The sequence below is a fragment of the Acinonyx jubatus genome, chromosome B3 (assembly GCF_027475565.1).
Source record: "Acinonyx jubatus isolate Ajub_Pintada_27869175 chromosome B3, VMU_Ajub_asm_v1.0, whole genome shotgun sequence".
NCBI lineage: Eukaryota > Metazoa > Chordata > Mammalia > Carnivora > Felidae > Acinonyx > Acinonyx jubatus.
Window position 1 is genome coordinate 108,256,210 of NC_069386.1, and position 18,426 is coordinate 108,274,635.

The following is an 18,426-nucleotide window of genomic DNA, read 5'->3' on the forward strand; positions in this document are numbered from 1 at the left end:
GCTGTTCTAAAGATTTTCTTTTCATGAAGTTGGATTAGTGATGTACTAATTTATTCTTCTAAAGTCCTCTTCCTTACTCCCCGTTGAATCCTTATACTTAAAAGACTCTAGAAATGAGTTTTTTTCCTACTATTCGGGTCTAAGGGATGATAAATGTTTTCTCATCCCCTTCAAACCTATTTGTAATGTAAAGTTCTAACAGGGGCCAGACGAGAACAGAAATATGGACGCTGACTGGCTCTCTGTTCGGAGGGTGGTGGGGACTGTCGTGGCAGAATGTCAAAGAGACCAAGCCCTTCTAAAGGAAGCCTGGCTGCCCAATTCCAGGCCATCTGTGCCACATCAAGGTGTAGACCCAGGGTGCTAGATTTCTGGTTTTCTCCGAGTCACAGGAAATCCTGATTTCTATGTAAAATATCCTGGTTTTCAAAATAATCTTTAGGTCACACAAAACCTGTCCACAAGTTGAACGTGCCCCGTAGACTGCCAGCTTGTTTTTTACTTGTAGGCGGAGAATTCTCAAGTCTAAAGCCGTGACGTTTTGTTTTCTGTTGGTATGTGTAAGTCTATAGAACTGAAGAAATGTGCCGTAGAAATGCATTAGTTGGACAGTCTCATCATGAAAGGTGATCAATAAAACGTGAATCACGTTTCTTCAGCCAGACTGCAAGAGTCTTGAGGGTTAGGACTGTGTTCTTGTTTCTTCAGTAGCCTCTACTGAAGTATTTGTCAATAGATGGACTGGCTTCATTTTTAAATAATTCATTCTGTGACTTGACTTTTTGTAGCAAATAAAAAGAAACATTGATGAAAAGCACGCCCGGCTTTACCAGACTCTGAATGAAGGCAGAGAGCTGGTGGCCTCCGTGAGCTGTCCTGAACTAGAGGGCCAGATTGCGGAACTAGAAGAGCAGTGGTTGGCCCTAAACAGAAAAAGTGACCATGAACTGCACCGACTACAAACGCTTCTGAAGCATCTGCTCAGGTATGTTTTCTTAGGGATGGGTTGAGGTCAGATTTTCAGGTGGACAAAAACCTCAGAGGATCCTGCAGTCGACCAGATTTTACCTGCAGTCTCTCTCCTGTAAGGTTTGTCGTCAACAATTTAAGCACTTGGGTCCCTCTTCTGGGCCAGATGCGATCTAGGATCTCTGAGGTTGGTTTGCCAGACTCAAGATGACATGTAATCAGTTCAGTGAAAAGTAAGGATTATGTTATGAAATTGTACATGTGACCTTTATACCACGGTGTTGCTCTTTCCTACTCTCTAAAAAGGTTTTAAATTAAAAAATAATAATCTTAGCTCACAGAATAGTTGGAAAAAGCCTTCAGAGTTCTTCAGAGAATTTTGTTTGTTTAGTGGATCTAATCTTGAACTCCTTGAGGAAGGTAGAGAGCATAGAACGTTTGACTCTCCTCCTCTGTGCCTCTTAGGGACCTGTCTTAGAGAAGTTTAAGAGTTACAAGAGGGGTAGCATTCTGCTCAATATTTTCCTTCGTTTCCTGTAAATATGTTGGAATCTAGCCAATAAGTTTACTGTTATGCAACTTATACAAATGCTGGTTATATTTTTACTATAAACAAATCTGTCAACATTTAATGAACAGAAATAATCGCTGTCCTTACCCATGGGTTTGTTTTTGTGTAGCTGTAATAAGAAAATGTTTTAGACTTTAAAATGCTCATTTGTTCTAGAATAGTCATAACAGAGTCCTACAAAATGCCAGGAGTGTCAGATTTGGGGCATGGGATAAAACAGGGTATAATTCTTAAAACATCATGATTTTTTGAATAATAGAGCTGATCAACACAGGAAAACAAAGTAAAATGAGAAAAAAATTGCCAACGATGCATATCACCCATAGAGTACGTTTCTAATTTTCTTTCTCTCTCACTTCATTCCTGTTAGTTATAACAGAGATTCAGATCAGTTAACCAAGTGGTTGGAATCTTCTCAGCAAACTCTGAATTACTGGAAAGAACAATCCCTCAATGTGTCTCAGGACTTGGATACAATCAGAAGCAACATAAACAGTTTTTTTGTAAGTTATGATAAAATATGCTCAGATAATTGTTGCCAGAAATAAATATCAGGGGAAAATGACCAGGGTCAATGCGATAGTCTCCATAATCATTTGTGGATAAGGGATAAAATTTAGGGTAATATCATTCTTCAAACTTAGAGCTATTTGTTTATAGCGGTCATTTATATATTTACGATAGGGACACCTGGCTGGCTTAGTTAAACATCCAGCTCTTGATTTCAGCTTGTGAGTTCAAGCCCTGCATCAGGCTCTGTGCTGACAGTGGAACCTGCTTGGGATTCTCTCTCTCTACTCTCTCTTTGCCTCTCCCCTGTGTGCATGCTCTCTCTCTCTCCCTCTCAAAGTAAATATTTAAAAATAAAATAAAACAATGATAAAGTAGACTTTTATTTGAACCTATAAAATATATGTAAAAGTAAAACTTTCTCTGACATGAAGCATGCTTTTTAAATGCAGGAAATAACTCCCCTGCTTTTCCCCCAAAACTTAACAGACTTATTAATTCATAAATGTTAAAGTTAATAGATACATGGTTGTAAATTGTCATATACAGAACTGACATTTCTACTAAAATGTTCTATTGTTTTGAGCTTTTTTTTTTTGAAGAAAGGAAACTATTACTTCTGTAATATAAATTTATAAAACTTTCTAACGTAAATTCCTTTCCCGTATTCTTTTCTTGTCTGTTTTTCTTATTTTATAGCAATGATCACCCACTTTGGTATTAAAATGTAATTATTTAAAAATATGTTTGAAAACCCCCACAAATACAAAGGAAAGTTTTCAAATATTTTAGTTAAAAATCAGTTGCATTTAGTTCATTTAATAGGAACTTTGTGTTCTGTTTCTCTTAATGTTGAAATGATAGGTCTTTTTTATTTTATTACTTGATTTTTTTTTTAATTTTTAAAAATATTTATTTATTTTTGAGAGAGAGAGAGTGAGATGGAGTGTAAGCAGGGGAGGGGCAGAGAGAGAGGGAGACACAGAATCTGAAGCTGGCTCCACGCTCTGAGCTGTGAGCCCAGAGCCTGTCATGGGGCTCAAACTCATAAACCAGGAGATCATGACCTGAGCCAAGGTCAGACGCTTAACCCGCTGAGCCACCCAAGTGCCCCTGATTGGTCTTTTTTAAAAAAAATATTAATCCATTAGATTATAAGCCACTCAAGGGTCAGGAATTCTTTCTCTTTTGTTCCCCACTATTTACCTAATGCCTGGAACAGTGCCTGACACTTAGTAGGAAAAGTGTGGGTGTGGGTGTGTGCATGCACGGGTGCACACACATACACACCTATAGATAGACACGCAAGCATTAGCAGTTTGAATTGAGTTCATGTACTTAGTTCGGGACTCTAACCAGTTATTCTGACTCTTAGTTATTCTTTGCTGTTTGCAAATTTTTAATGTTTCTAAATTTTCACGCTGTTTCCTCTAGGAGTTTTCAAAGGAACTAGATGACAAGTCCTCCTTGAAGACCGCGGTTATAAGTACTGGGAATCAGCTTCTTCACCTGAAAGAAGCCGATACGGCTACCCTGAGAGCTTCTTTAGCGCAGTTCGAACAGAAATGGACAACGCTCATAACTCAACTTCCAGATATTCAAGAAAAACTTCACCAGGTCGGTATTTAAAGACGCAGCATTTAAATTAGCATTCACTTGTTAGCTCACAACTCCTTTAAAATTATTTCTCTGACTCAATAATTTTCATTGACACTATCTATTTTCCTCTGGCACCACTGAATATGGGTCTTAATTACTGGACTCTCCTCCAGTGGGATCTTTCTTACCGGAGAAATCAGGCTTAATTACTTTATTTCCCAGTTTATCTGCATCACTGTGTTCCTTTATGCGAAGGTCATCGTCATTGTTTTGGGGTCACTTATTCTAAGCTTGAATGCCGGGTTTGTTTTTGTGAGCAACCTGCATAATTATGTAGCAAGACCTTTTATCAAACCAGATACCGTCTTTAGTGATGCCCCGATTGATTTTGTCAACTGCAGGTAATTAAATGGAAATCATTTTGTCCTTGCAGCTCCAGATGGAGAAATTGCCATCTCGTAAAGCAATCACAGAAATGATTAGCTGGATGAGCGATGTGGAACATCAGACCGCAGATGAAGACTGTGAGCATTCTCTGAGTTCCGCATCTCAAGTTAAAAACCTTCTTCAGAAGTACAAGGTAATTATACGAAAAGAGCCACAAGCTTGCTCGTTAACTAAGAAGGCAAGTCAGTCGGAAGGGAAATACCAAAGAGACCAGTGTGGTGCGCTTTAGAAGAACTGATTCTAGGCGTGGGGAATGGGATATTGGATGATTCTAGACAGACGTTAGTATACTTTTTCTATTCTGCCTCGTTACCTTTGAGAGCTCCTGTCACCACAGGACAGAATCCAAGCTTTTAACTTGCCCTGGCCCCTCTTTACTTCTCCAGCCTCATCTTTTCGTTCCCCGATATAGATCCTGGACTCTGCCTGACCCGAATGAACCCGCTGCATCTGGTGTTCTCCTGGCTTCTGCTTTTGAAAAATTTTTTTTTTAACATTTATTTATTTTTGAGACAGAGACAGAGCATGAATGGGGGAGGGTCAGAGAGAGAGAGAGGGAGACACAGAATCTGAAACAGGTTCCAGGCTCTGAGCTGTCAGCACAGAGCCCGACACGGGGCTCGAACTCACGAACCGTGAGATCATGACCTGAGCCGAAGTCAGAGGCTTAACCGACTGAGCCACCCAGGCACCCCGGCTTCTGCTTTTGTACATGCTACACCTTCAACCTGGAATTCTAGTGCCCCACTTGTGGCCGTAGAAATGCTCTTAGTTCATCTTTCAAAACTCTCCTCAAGTATCTCCTGATTTGGAAATCTACTCCTGACTCTGCCAGCCAGTCGAGTTCACTTTCTAGGATTAGGCGTCTCCAGGGTGTGATAATTATTTGCTTCCTTGCCTGTCTCCTTCTTGAGAGCAGGGCCAATTCTTCACCTCCCTGAAACAGCACACCTAGCCCAGGACCTGGCATCCAACAGGTGTTAAGTCAGTGTCCTTTGCGTAAGAGAATGCATAAGGAAAAGTTGATACCTTTCTACAAATACATATGAATGTGGCCTTCTCTGTGATATTTGACTTCAGATAGATTTAACTCACACTTAATAAGCCACACACAAACATTTATTGTGTACGGTAGTATGTTCACCACTAGGAACTCAGGAGATCAATGAAGTCTCTGGTCTTTGCTTTCAAAGACCTCACAGGCTGATGGATGTAGCTTCTGGTAGGCAGAGGACAAATACTTTGGTCACGAGGCATGATGTTAGCAAGGATTTTACTTTTATATACTAGCACATCCTAACTTCGGGGAGTAGTAGAATCTTTGGAGGGTCCACATGCATGTATTCTTCTACGCTCTTGTAACCTAGCATATACCACATAGTTTTTCCCCTGATGCCTCCAGAGGGGTGTTAGGACTTAGGAGGATAAGCTTAATAAGTATCCGACTTGACAGAAACATGCTTGGCCCTGGGTGTTTTTAGGCTTGCTACGGAACAGAGAAGCTACCTAAGCTGGCAAAGTTCCTTAATGTCCTGGGTTTTCTTTTTTTTTTTTTTTTTACGTTTTATTTATTTTTGAGACAGGGAGAGACAGAGCATGAGCAGGGGAGGGGCAGAGAGAGAGGGCGACACAGAATCTGAAGCGGGCTCCAGGCTCTGAGCTGTCAGCACAGAGCCCGACACGGGGCTCGAACTCACGGACCGCGAGATCATGACCTGAGCCGAAGTCGGCCGCTTAACCGACTGAGCCACCCAGGCACCCCTATGTCCTGGGTTTTCTGGGGGAGTCTTAACTTGAGACTTCCCATCCTCTCATTTCCGTGAGCCTGCAGGGGGGCTCTGAATTCCAGTGTGGCTCTCAGGAAGCCGCTCACGGGAACCCTTTGTCAGTCCCTGGGTCCTGATTTTGGTTGAGATGATGCAGCCATGATACGCGATGCTGCCTTTGACTTTTCAGCCTGCTTGAAAGCGACGAGTCTCTGTTCGTGGGGATGTGGAATTCTCCAAAAGACTCTCTACTCAAAGCAGACATTTGGTGGGATTGGGGGTGGGGGGGGGGAAGAGGATGGACTACAACTCTAGACAGGTGCCCCTTTAACGAATGGGAGCTTGGGGCTCCCTAGCGTGGCGGGATCCGGTTCAACCTACTTCCGTTCAGGCTTTGGTAGTTTAATTTTGTTTATTTGTTTGTTTTAGGAGTTCAGAATGGAGATGGACTATAAACAATGGATAGTGGACTTTGTTAACCAGTCCTTACTTCAGTTAAGCACCTGTGATGTAGAAAGTAAGCGCTATGAGAGAACAGAGTTTGCAGAACACCTGGGAGAGATGAACCGCCAATGGCACCGGATGCATGGAACACTGAATAGAAAGGTGTGCTCGTGTGTCACAGTTTGTATGATTTTGGCCTTTGCAAAATGCCACTTTCTGAAAAACGTGAAAAGCTATTCCTATGGTTAATTTATGGTTAAGACTAACAATTCTCTCAGCTATGACCCTTTTGTAAAGCCTACATTCTGGCATTCTCCAATCGGTGCGTACAAGAGAGGAAGAAAGAGTTATCATTTCTTTGAGACTTCCTAGTGGGAAATTGAGTTAGGCCAGTGAAGAGGAGGAATTTTATTTGAGAAGATACCAAGTATTATGTGAGACTACTAAATGGTCGGAGATTTTGACATTTTCCATGAAAGTAAATGTTCAAGAGTGGCAAAGCTATTACAGCTGTGAAAAGATTATGAAAAGGCAGGAAAATGGATGTGGTCTTTTGGTAGATTTTCATTCCATGACTCTGACAATATTAAGAAAACTTATTCTTAGAGACATACTTAATATTTATATATAATTGAGGTTAACAACTGATTGATTTCTTTATGTGTAGAGAATGCATACAAATGGATTTAGACAATTAAGGTTCAAGTGCAGGAATGGACAAAGAACGCGAACAGACAGTTCACCAAAGAAAAAATGTGTTATTAGCAAACCAACGTGAGAAGATTACAACTTCAGTTATCAGGCATTCAGAATAAACATGATGTAACATTATATATTTATTAAATTTGAAAAATTTAGTAAGATAGAGCTAAGAGCCCAAAGCTATCACATTCATATGCAGATCATGGCTTATATCCCCTTTTAGAAAGCATTCAGAAAATTTCAAGAACTAGAATAATCATCTTGTTTCCTAATTCAGCAGTGTCTCCTCTCAACGTTTATCTTAAGTACATAGCCCTTCAGAAAAGGAAAAATATGCACATAAAGTGTTCCACATTATTTATACTGGTGAAAAATGTAAAATGCCTAAATTTCCACCGATGGAGGAATAATTAATCGAATTATACTGTGTCCATTCGTTTAAAAGATTGGGCAGCCTTTCCAATTTTCAAAAAAACTTTACATATACAGTCATTATAACCTAATAAAAATTGTGAGCATTGGAAATGACAAGAATTGCAGACATTAAAAACAGTTATTATTGGGGCGCCTGGGTGGCTCAGTTGGTTAAGCATCTGACTTTGGCACAGGGCATGATCTCACAGTTTGTGGGTTTGAGCCCCACGCCAGGCTCTGTGCTGACAGCTCGGAGCCTGGAGCCTGCTTCGGATTCTGTGTCTCCCTCCCTCTGCCCCTCCCCCCACTGGCACTCTGTCTCTGTCTCTCAAAAATGGATAAATGTTTAAAAATCTTTTAATTAAAAAAGGTCACTATTTTATTAAGTTGATAAATTATTTGTGATATGTTTGATATTGACTTAATTTTTAAATGACTCTAATGAAGAAAGTCTAGGGAAAGAAAGTTTTCTTAAGCTTTATGTATATCAATCGATAATGCAATGAAAAATTGCGTTGAATTTGAGTTGAATGTTATTCAACATGTTATTGAATGTTAGCAACATGATTTTATTTGTACAGGTGTTAATGAAACTCCAAAACAGCCAGTTTGCTTAGCAGGTTAGCTTTCAAACACTGAATTCATATTTCCTAATATGAATCTTTATTCCAAAAGTTATTGGGAAATCTTGTGCTAAGTATGATGAATCTGCGAAGAAGCAAAATTATTTTGTTAAAAATAACCATCATGGCATTTACATTTTAAAGCATCTGGTTTAAAATGAGAAATTTTTATTTTCTTACTTATACCTTAAAGATACAACATTTAGAACAACTTTTGGAAAGTATCACCGAGACGGAAAACAAAATACAGATTTTGAACAACTGGATGGAGGCGCAAGAGGAGAGACTGAAAACTTTACAAAAACCTGGAAGTGTGATCTCCGTGCACAGGATGCTTCTGGATTGTCAGGTGAGAAGGCACACGGCGCCTGTCCACACGGCGTGGCCAGGCTGTTCCGTCGCTGCTTCGGCCCCAAGGAGGAGGGCAAGTGGCTGCACTTTCGAGGGACCCCTCCAGACCCCCAGGTACTTACTTCATTATGCAAAGGAGATAATAATCATCCATGGGTTTTACAAAATTACAAGATGCAATTTTTTGTGTGTGAGAAGCAGAAGAAGGTATCTTCAGTTATTGTTCCTAAGACTTGAATGTGGCTCCTCAAAGAAAATGCTCAAAGGGAATTTTTATTTCATATTTCCCAGTTTTTTATTAATTCACCCAGTACTTATGCAATTACTCTAAGGTTTCCATTAGTTTTAGTATTTCATTCTGCGTCTTCAGAGGAAAATGATTTTCTTTTACCTTCTGTGTAATAATGTTCCGAAAGGACCGGTCATCCCTTGGAACTACGGTCTAAATCACAGTTGAGCTTAAGGATATTGGCCTGGCCCCCTTTTGTTCAGTTGTCATTTGCCAGGTCACTTAGTCTCACCCACACATACATTAATCCTCCGTAAGTACTGCCCTGATTGTGTCACTGCCTATTGAAGACACTTCAGCTGCCCTTGTAGCTGCAGACGTATGCTGCTTCTGGACCTACTGCCTGAGGACACAGGCTCCTCCCTGCTGGGGTGGGAAGGTCAGGTCACACCCCAGTTGTCCTGAGAAGGTTAATCATCCTGGACATGAGATGTGAGCAGCAACACCATTATAAGAGATCTGTGCAAGTGGTCATATCCTGCTTCTAACTACCCACTAGCCATTCCATTTAGAATTCTTACAGCAGCCTTAGATTCAACGTAACCTTCACGGGAAGCCTACGGTCCACAGGTCCGTGCCGTGCCGCCCCCCACAGGCCACCCTGGTTTCACTTGAGTTCTAAACTGTCCACGGCCTGGGCTATCATTGCTAGTTTCCAGATGAGAAAATACAGGCTTGGAGGTTTGATGACTTAATGTCAGGTGAGACAGCCAGTATGGGACAGACATGGCATGGGGACTAGATCTCCTGGACTCGTTCTACTGTACCATGATGATGAGGACTTATTACCTAGACTATTCTAAAATCTAGGGGTGCCTGGGTGGCTCAGTCGGTTGAGCGTCCGACTTTGGCTCGGGTCATGATCTCGTGGTTTGTGGGTTCGAGCCCCGCGTCGGGCTCTGTGCTGACAGCACAGGACCTGGCGCCTGCTTCGGATTGTGTGTCTCCTTCTCTCTGTGCGCCTCCCCTGCTTGCGCTCTGTCTCTCTATCAAAAATACATATTAAATTGTTTTAATCTAGATACATGTAATAATTAAACTTATAAAAATTCATACTGTAATAAGTGCAAAAATGGAATCAAATGTATTATTAAAATGTCTTTGATGTGATGTTATTTAATTACATATTGTAATGCCATTTTTACTCGAAAAGGCCAAACTCCTGTCTCTTACTTACACCTTATTGTTCCGTAATGTTGTGCATATGCAAACTTTTTCCTCTTGCCCTTCCAGGATATAGAAAATCAACTGGCAAGTAAATCCAAGGCCCTTGATGAGTTGAGACAATGTTACCTGACTTCGGAGAGTGGGACCATGCCATTGTTAGAAGACACAGCATCCAGAATTGATGGGTTATTTCAAAAGAGAAGCAGTGTTATCAGCCAGGTACTAGAACTCATTTCATTTGAAGTACACTATTTCTCCTCATATAGCCTTCTTTCATCTTTTTGTTGATGTGTTTAGTCACGGAAACTCACTCCATATCAAAAACTGAAGAGTTGCTTAGAGAAATACTGAAGTGAAATAGAGAAAGGCATTTCAAATCCCCCCCCCTTTTTTTTTTTTGGCACCGGATGGAGGTGTAGCCACCAATTCCAACACCATTGGCAAGCTAGAAATCCACTTGGTTATCTTTGTTTTGTCTAACGTACTCACAGACAAAAATGTCTCCACCCCCCGCCCCAACAGAGCATCTGGCACTATTTCCTGGGCAGATATACAGGGGCAGCTATGAGAAAGCACATCCAGGGAGGTGCCTTGGGCAGGGAATGATCCCGTCTCTTGTAACCTCTATTAAGCGAGAAGCATGGTCAGCATATGGAGAATTCCAGAGGTGAGGAGAACACAGTTTGCGGTGAAGAGAAAGTAAAGAGGAGGAGTGTGGAAGATGTCTGGTCAGCTTAGGAAAGATAATGTTAAAGTCTGCCTTTACCCCTTCCAGGAGTAGAGCACCAAAAGAGAAAAGGCAGGCATCTCTACATACTGCAACCTTGTTGGCTCCTCACAAATGGAGGGAGAAAACTAAATACTAGCCAATTGTAGGTGTGTCCATATTTCCCAGAAGTCCTTATTGTGGATTATTTGTCATCTACTAAAATCTGCTTTTGACTATTTGTTCCAAGAGGGAATTGGGAATAACCTGTATAAATGAAATTCATTGGTGACCCTCGGCCTCATTTTTCCCCCAGAACTCGGGCAGGAAAGATAGAGATGAGCTTACCATATCTTGTGTGAGTCATTTGTTGAACATATCTTCTGTGAGTCACTATGTTCACTGCCAACAGTACAAAGATAAACGAGAAAATAAATGGATCCTACCGTCAAAGGGCTCGCAGACCACCAGAGAAAACATACTTGAATAGATAATCACAACACAGTGATTTTTTTAAATGTTTATTTATTTTTTGAGAGAGTGTAAGTGAAGGAGGTGCAGAGAGAGGGGGGACAGAGGATCTGAAACGAGATCGGCGCTGACAGCAGAGAGCCCAATCAGGGGCTCGAACTCACAAACCATGAGATCATGACCTGAGCTGAAGTTGGACCCTCAACCAACTGAGCCACCCAAGCACCCCACCACACAGTGAATTATGATAAAAATGTTGGGATAGAGAAGATTGAGATAATGCAAGTAAAAACATGCCGATAGTACTAATGTAAAAGATAGACATCTAGATAAATGGAATAGAATTAAGAGTCCAGAAATAAACCCTCACATTATAACCAACTAATTTTTAGACTAGGATGCCAAGACAAATCCAGGGTGGGAGGCGGGGGGGATAGTCTTCTCCAAAACCGGTACTAGAACAGCTGTATGTCCACATTCAAAAGAATGAAGTTAGACCCCACCTTCACACCGTATATAAAAATTAAATGGATCAAAGATGTAAACGCTAAAACTACAGAACTCTTAGAAGAAAACAGAGGCAGAAATCTTCCTGACTGGATTAGGCAATAGTTTCTTAGATATGACAACAAAAGCACAAGAAGAAAACTGGATTTCATCAACACTAAACACTTTTGTGTTTCAAAGGACATCATCAACAAAGTGAAATGACAAACCACAGAATGGACGAAAATATTTACATACTTAGGGGCTTGTGTCTACAATATATAAAGGACATAACCAAAGGGAAAACATGAGCAAGTGATCTGAATAGATATTTCTCTAAAGAAGGTATGAATGGTCAATAAGTACATGAAAAGATGCCCAGTATCATTAATAAAGGAAATATAATTCAAAACTTCAATGAAATACTCCATACCCACCTCCGTAGTGATAATAATAAGGCAGAAAATAACAAATGTTAGCAAGGATATGGAGACCTTGAAACTCTCATACATACACTGCCAGCGAATACAAAATGGAGCAGCTGCTTTGGAAAAGAGTGTGGCAAGTCCTAAAATATTTAAACATAGAGTTATCTTAGGACTCAACAACTTTACTCGTAAGTACCCAAGAGAAAGGAGAACATGTGTCCACACCAAAAACTTACACAATAATGTTCACAGCAGGGTGATTCATAATAGCCAAAAAGTAGAAACAATCCCAACATCCCTCGGTTTATAAATGGATAGGTAAATTGTATATCAAGGGGTGCCTGTGTGGCTCAGTCTCTTGAGAGTCCAACTCTTGGTCTCAGCTCCAGTCTCGAACTCAGGGTTGTGAGTTCAAGCCCTGTATTGGGCACCACGCTGGGTGTGGAGCCTACTCAGATAGATAGATAGATAGATAGATAGATAGATAGATAGATAGATAGATAGATAGAATTTCCGTGCAACGGGATATTATTCAGCCATAAGAAAGAATGAGGTACTGATACTTGCTACAACACTGATGGTCTTGAAAACATCATGCTAAGTGAAAGAAGGCAGTTGCCAAAGAACCACATGTTGTATGATTCCATTTATATGAAATGTCCTTAATAGGCAAATTCTTTAAAGACAAAAGGTAGACTTTGGCTGAGAAAGGGTTAGAGAAGAATGAGGAGTGACTGCTAGTGGGTATGGGGTTTCTTTTCATGGTGATGCAAATGTCCTAACACTGATTTTGGTGACTTGACTTCAAATAGGTGAATTGTATGGACTGTGAGTTATATCTCAATAAACCTACTTATTTTTTTTGATTTTTTAAAGTTGTCTCTAGCCCCAACTTGGGGCTCCAACTCATGACCCCAAGATGAGAGTCACATGTTGTACCGACTAAGCCAGCCAGGTGCTCCAAAGCTTTTTTTTTTTTTTTTTAATGTAGAAAACACACAACTTACATCATCCTTCCATAAGTTCTCCAGAGTTAGTAGAGCCTCGTCTTTAAAAACAAGGGCTTAAAAACAAAACAAAACAAAACAAAACAAAAACAAAATAAAAAAATAAATAAAAAATAAAAACAAGGGCTTTAAGTCTCTGCCTAAAGAAAAATCTTAGCAGCCCCATTTTGTATCTCCGTCCTAGGGCAGGTGCTTAACCTCGTGAAGCCTCAATTTCCTGGTCTATGAAATAGGGATGATAATACCTACGTCTTTCTACCTTTGTAGCAATGCCTATATGGCATTCAGTGCTGCCCTACTGGCTGATTGTACTTTTAACATTCTGAAAATGTTCCTTCTTGTTTCTAGCGTAGTGAATTTTGCTTAATGGTTTTCTTATCCTTTCCCCCAAACCACATGTGCCATTTCTTTTCCCTGAAGCTGTAATATTCGAAGGGTTGCCCTTAAGTGCACCAGAAGTTGCACCAACTTTGTATGTGGGAGCCATGAAGTCCTTGGACCATGACAATGCCTTATGCAGCCATGTGCCTATAGGCACCTGTGTGTCAGGATCATCCCTGCCACCCAGATAGGCCCCAAGCTTCCAAAAGGTACATCTAGGGGTGCCTGGGTGGCTTAGTCAGTTGAGTGTCCGACTTCAGCTCAGGTCATGATCTCACAGTTCATGGGTTCGAGCCCCGCGTTGGGCTCTGTGCTGACGGCTTCGAGCCTGGAGCCTGCTTCGGATTCTGTGTCTCCCCCTCTCTCTGCCCCTCCCCTGCTTGCATTCTCTCTCTCTCTCTCTCTCAAAAATAAACAAAATATAAAAAATAAAAGAAAAAAAAAGGCACATCTATAAGGAGTTCCCGTCCTGCCTCCTTTTTTCCCTTACTGTCTTTTATTCTTTCTTAATGGTGGATTGTTTTTCTGAGCCATTCAGCCCATATAAAGACATATGGGCTACGCAGTTGCCAGTGTGAGACTGACGTTTTGGCATCCCAGGTTGTTTTTGATCCATCTCTGTTTGGGGCAGGGTTTGAGGCAGCTCCCTGTAGATGTTAAGCAGAGAACAGAGGGCCTGAATACAGGCCTGTACGGTCACATCCAAAACTTGACATCACATCATAAATAAAGCTGGGCCAACATACTGATCACACTCCATTTATACTCAGATCCTTATTTTAAATTGAGATGATACCATAAACTTACCTTTTGAGTGTATAACCCAATGGTTTTTAGTATATTCACAGAGATACACAACCATCGCTACTCTCTAATTCCGGGACATTTTTGTCAACTCAAAAAGAAACGCCCATTACTCACTTTTCATTCTTCCCTACCTTTCATCCCTGGAAGCACTAATCTACTTGCTATCTCTTATGTATATGCTGCTCTGGACACTTCATACACGTGGAATTATACGACGTGGTCTTATCTGTCTGTTTTAGCATGTTTCCAACATCAATATTATAGTATGTTTCAGAACTTTATGGATGAATAGTATTCCACAGTTTATTCGTTGATGGACATTGGGGTTGTTTCCACTTTAAAAAAAATTTTTTTTAATGTTTTACCTATTTTTGAGGGAGGGAGAGAGAGAATGAGAATGAGAATGAGCGGAGGAGGGGCAGAGAGAGAGGGAGACACAGAATCCAAAAGACTCCAGGCTCTGAGCTATCAGCGCAGAGCCCGAGGCAAGGCTCGAACTCATGAACCGCGAGATCATGACCTTAGCTGAAGTCGGACGCTTAACTGACTGAGCCACCCAGGCGCCCCAGGATTGTTTCCACTTTTAAGCTATTATGAATCTGCTGCTATGAACATTTGTGTACAGATTTTTATATGAGCATATGCTTCCATTTCTCTGGGGTATATACCTAAGAGTGGAATTAGTAGGTCATATGGTAACTCTATACTTAACTTTTTGTGGAACTGCCAAACCATTTTCTACGGAGGCTGTACAGTTTTATGTTTCCACCAGCAATATATGAACGTTCCAGTTTTTCCACAGTCTTGCCAACACTGATTATTACCCAACTTGGATTTATAGACATCTTAGTGGATGTGAAATGGCATCTCATTGTCGTATAGATTTAGGTTTCTCTAAGGACTGTGGATGTTCTTTAGTAGATATCTAATCCTTCGCCCAATTTAATCCTTTGGTTATTTGTCGTTTTACTGTTGAGTTGTAAATGTTCTTTATGCAACATATAAAAATATACATACTTACATATTCGCAATTGTATCTGAGATCATCTCATTTCCTCCTACTTTCACTTGCTCATCATTTTGACCGAGCACATTCCTCTCCAATTTATGCGGACTCAGGTGCCAGTAACAGTAATTTGACAATTACAGTGCTTTACAGTTTGCAGAATATTTCCACAGACACTATTTTATTTATGTTTCTATTTACTGTATCTGTTTTGTGAGTAGGGAAATCGACTCAAGAGTTCAATAACTTGCCCATGATCAGAAAGCTAATTAGGTGTTGCTGAAATATGTACTCACAGATTCTGTTCCTCATCCATTATTCCCTCCCTCAGCTGTCTCCCGGTAGGCTGAACTCTGTCCCTGCTGGTCCCTCTGGCTTCAGATCTCGTTTTCATTCACCTGTTTTAAAACTCAGTCTTCTCTGATCTTTTTTGTTTATTGACTACTCTTCCCACCTCAGTTAATCACTGAAGCTCTCCCAATACCTTCTCTTTTTTAAGTTTATTTATTTTGAAAGAGAGAGAGAGAGAGAGAGACCAAGAGAGAGTGAGTGGGGGGAGGGGCAGAGAAAGGGAGAGACAGAATCCCAAGCAGGCTCTACGCTGATAGACGGCTCGAACTCACAAACCCTGAGATCAGGACCTGAGCCGAGATCAAGCCACCCAGGAGCCCCTTCCCCCATACTCTCAAGCTGAAATGCCTAAATTAGATACCATGGTAGAATCCTTAGAAGGGAACAAAATGATGAGGGAGCCTCTTCTCAATGAGTTTCTAAATATCTTTACACTTTTCACATAGGTCAACGAGCTCAAGACCTCCACGCAGTCTGTTTTGCAGGAGTGGAAGATTTACAAAAGCCTGTATGATGAGGTGGCGACGATGACAATCCGATTCTGGTACTGCATGGAGCACAGCAAGCCTGGGCTTTTGTCATTAGAGGCCTTAGGATGCCAGGTGCAGAACCTCCAGGTAAATTCAGCAGATCGTGGCACGGTGCTGCCTGGTTGGCAGAAGACCTCCGGTGGAGGCAGGTGCGGAAATGGACACAGCTGCCTTTGTGCTGTCCACAGAGAAGCACAAAACAGCGTCTTAAATAGCAGCATCAAAAGGAGGACATGGAATTCCAAAATGAGCCAGATGAGCGGCTCCAAAGTTTACATTGGATTTTTCTCTATTATTCATGTCCATATTATCTCACAGTTTAAAAGTTTGGTCTTTGGGGGGGTGTGTGTTGGCATGGTTTTTTTTGTTTTTTTTGTTTTTTTTTTAAGTTTATTTATTTATTTGGAGACAGAGAGAGCGTGAGGGGGGTAGAGGCAGAGAGAGGCCTCCCAAGCAGACCCCGTGCTGTCAGCGCAGCGCCCAGTGCGAGGCTCAAACTCGCAAACCAGGAGATCATGACCTGAGCCGAAATCAAGGGTCAGGCGCGTAACTGACTGAGCCACCCAGGCTCCCCGTGTTAGCATACTTTTTAATGTTGTAGCCTCAGATGAAAGGATACCTCCTCAGTGGGTTTCCTCTTCACATTTCTAGTAATTTTCCCCAGTCCTATTAAGTTCTGAGCGTTAATATTATTGTGATGTAGCAGACGTGCTGAAAAGCAGCTGCCTCCCTTGGATGTGGCCAGGCCATTCTGAAGTGAATGTTTCTGCTCTGTTCTTCTCAGTCTCTTCAAGATGAAGCTGAGAGCAGTGAAGCAAGCTGGGAGAAACTGCAGGAGGTGATTCGAAAACTCAAAGATCACTGCCCCTCGGTTGCTGAAATAATCGAAGAGAAATGCCAAAATACTCATGCCAGGTATGCTTTAAGATACAGATGGGATAACAGAGGAGATAGATTTCCTTATCTCAATACACATGGTAAATGAAGTGACATCAGCTTTGTATAAGTACCGCGGGCTGATTGCGCCACTGGAGTTGCGAAGCGACATCAGCTTTGTAAAGCTTCGGCATCTGAGATAATCTGGTTTTGTGCTACTGTGGTTCTTTTGCTTTGAAGCATCTCGTTTACGTAAGACTTGATTTTCTGAAGGCAATTACTTCCCTCGTAGCCTGGGTAGCCGCTTTCAGAGGGTATAGACCAACTGCCCAGTGCGATCCTCACGGATACCAAACTCCCAGGCTGAGACAGAGTACAGGGTGCTCAGAAGGACAATGTGTTTCACTGGAAACCTAAGATGGAAGAAAGGGGATGTTATTACCCTCTTGAGGGGACGTGATTTGTGAGATTGGAAGGAATTCTTTGATGAACTGCTTATGGTGGAAAGCTCCTTCTAAGGAGGGTGGCCCTGGTTAATTGCAAGCCTTTAATTTTGCTGAATGGGATATGAAATTCAGCTTGAAGAGAATTTGATTTTTAAGCCAGCGATGAAGAGATTAGGCTACCCTCAGTGTCCTCCACCCTTCCTCCATGTAGATTCAGCCTCTCTGGTAAATCCACTTTGGACAAGCGTTGTGAATAAGAGACATCAAATTTACATACGCTGCGGTGACATCCTCAGCTCATGATCCAGTCCTTATTGGAAGAAGGGAAGGAGGGGGAGTAAGGAGGAGCATAGACGTGTCTGTGATGCCACTTACAGTATTGGGCCCACCCTCAAAACATGGCGATGCAGTTTGCTATTGAAGGGATTCAATTGTCGCTGCTACACATACACGTTCAATTGTTGCCACAAGATGTATCAGAAGGCTTGTTGAAAAAGGTTGAAGAAGACAGCACCAAGATGCTAACAGTAGTTATCTATAGATCAATGAGATGTCAGGGGGTGTTTTTGTTTTTTGTTTTTTCATAACCTTCTCTTTATAGATAGGTAGGCAAGGAGGTAGGTAGGAAGGTGAGGTATAATGTAGGTACAGATATAGGGATAGATAGATTTAAACATATGTGGTTGGTGGGATTTTGTTTTCTTTCATGATGAGTGCACGTTCTATTATAATTGGGGAAAATATTGTTTAGGAAAAACATTGTTCTGGTAAGATTTTGAAATGCATAAAAATAAAGCCACTGTGCCATTTTTCACCTTTTCCATCTATTTAGCAGAGTCAAGGCTATCATGAAACAAGCATTCTTATGTGTTTCAGGTAAAATGTAAATATTATAATTTTTCCAGAAAGCTAGTTTGACCATATGTATAGCTATAACCTTAAAAATGTTTACACGTTCTTATTCTTTGACCAAACTAATTCTCTCAGAAATCTAGTTTAAGACCAATATCTTGACATGTGGGAAAAGATCTTTGGAACAAAGTTGTATCTGAGCATTAGATTTGAAAGCACAGATTAAA

The 18,426-nt window shown here is 41.1% G+C and overlaps 1 protein-coding gene and 1 non-coding gene across 15 annotated transcripts in view; both read left to right on the forward strand.

Moving 5' to 3' along the window:
• The window catches only part of SYNE2 (spectrin repeat containing nuclear envelope protein 2), a 343,315-nt gene that overhangs the window by 262,279 nt on the left and 62,610 nt on the right, over window positions 1–18,426 (forward strand). For all 14 annotated transcript variants that reach the window (XM_027065882.2, XM_027065880.2, XM_027065884.2 and 11 more), the window contains 9 exons: window positions 789–985; window positions 1,911–2,043; window positions 3,485–3,667; window positions 4,083–4,229; window positions 6,292–6,468; window positions 8,239–8,394; window positions 9,919–10,071; window positions 15,942–16,112; window positions 16,810–16,940. In XM_027065882.2, the coding sequence (XP_026921683.2) occupies window positions 789–985; window positions 1,911–2,043; window positions 3,485–3,667; window positions 4,083–4,229; window positions 6,292–6,468; window positions 8,239–8,394; window positions 9,919–10,071; window positions 15,942–16,112; window positions 16,810–16,940 (1,448 nt within the window). The remainder of the gene's footprint in view (window positions 1–788; window positions 986–1,910; window positions 2,044–3,484; window positions 3,668–4,082; window positions 4,230–6,291; window positions 6,469–8,238; window positions 8,395–9,918; window positions 10,072–15,941; window positions 16,113–16,809; window positions 16,941–18,426) is intronic.
• On the forward strand, window positions 9,500–9,584 carry TRNAQ-UUG (transfer RNA glutamine (anticodon UUG)). Its single transcript has one exon. It is a non-coding gene; the product is annotated as a tRNA-Gln (tRNA).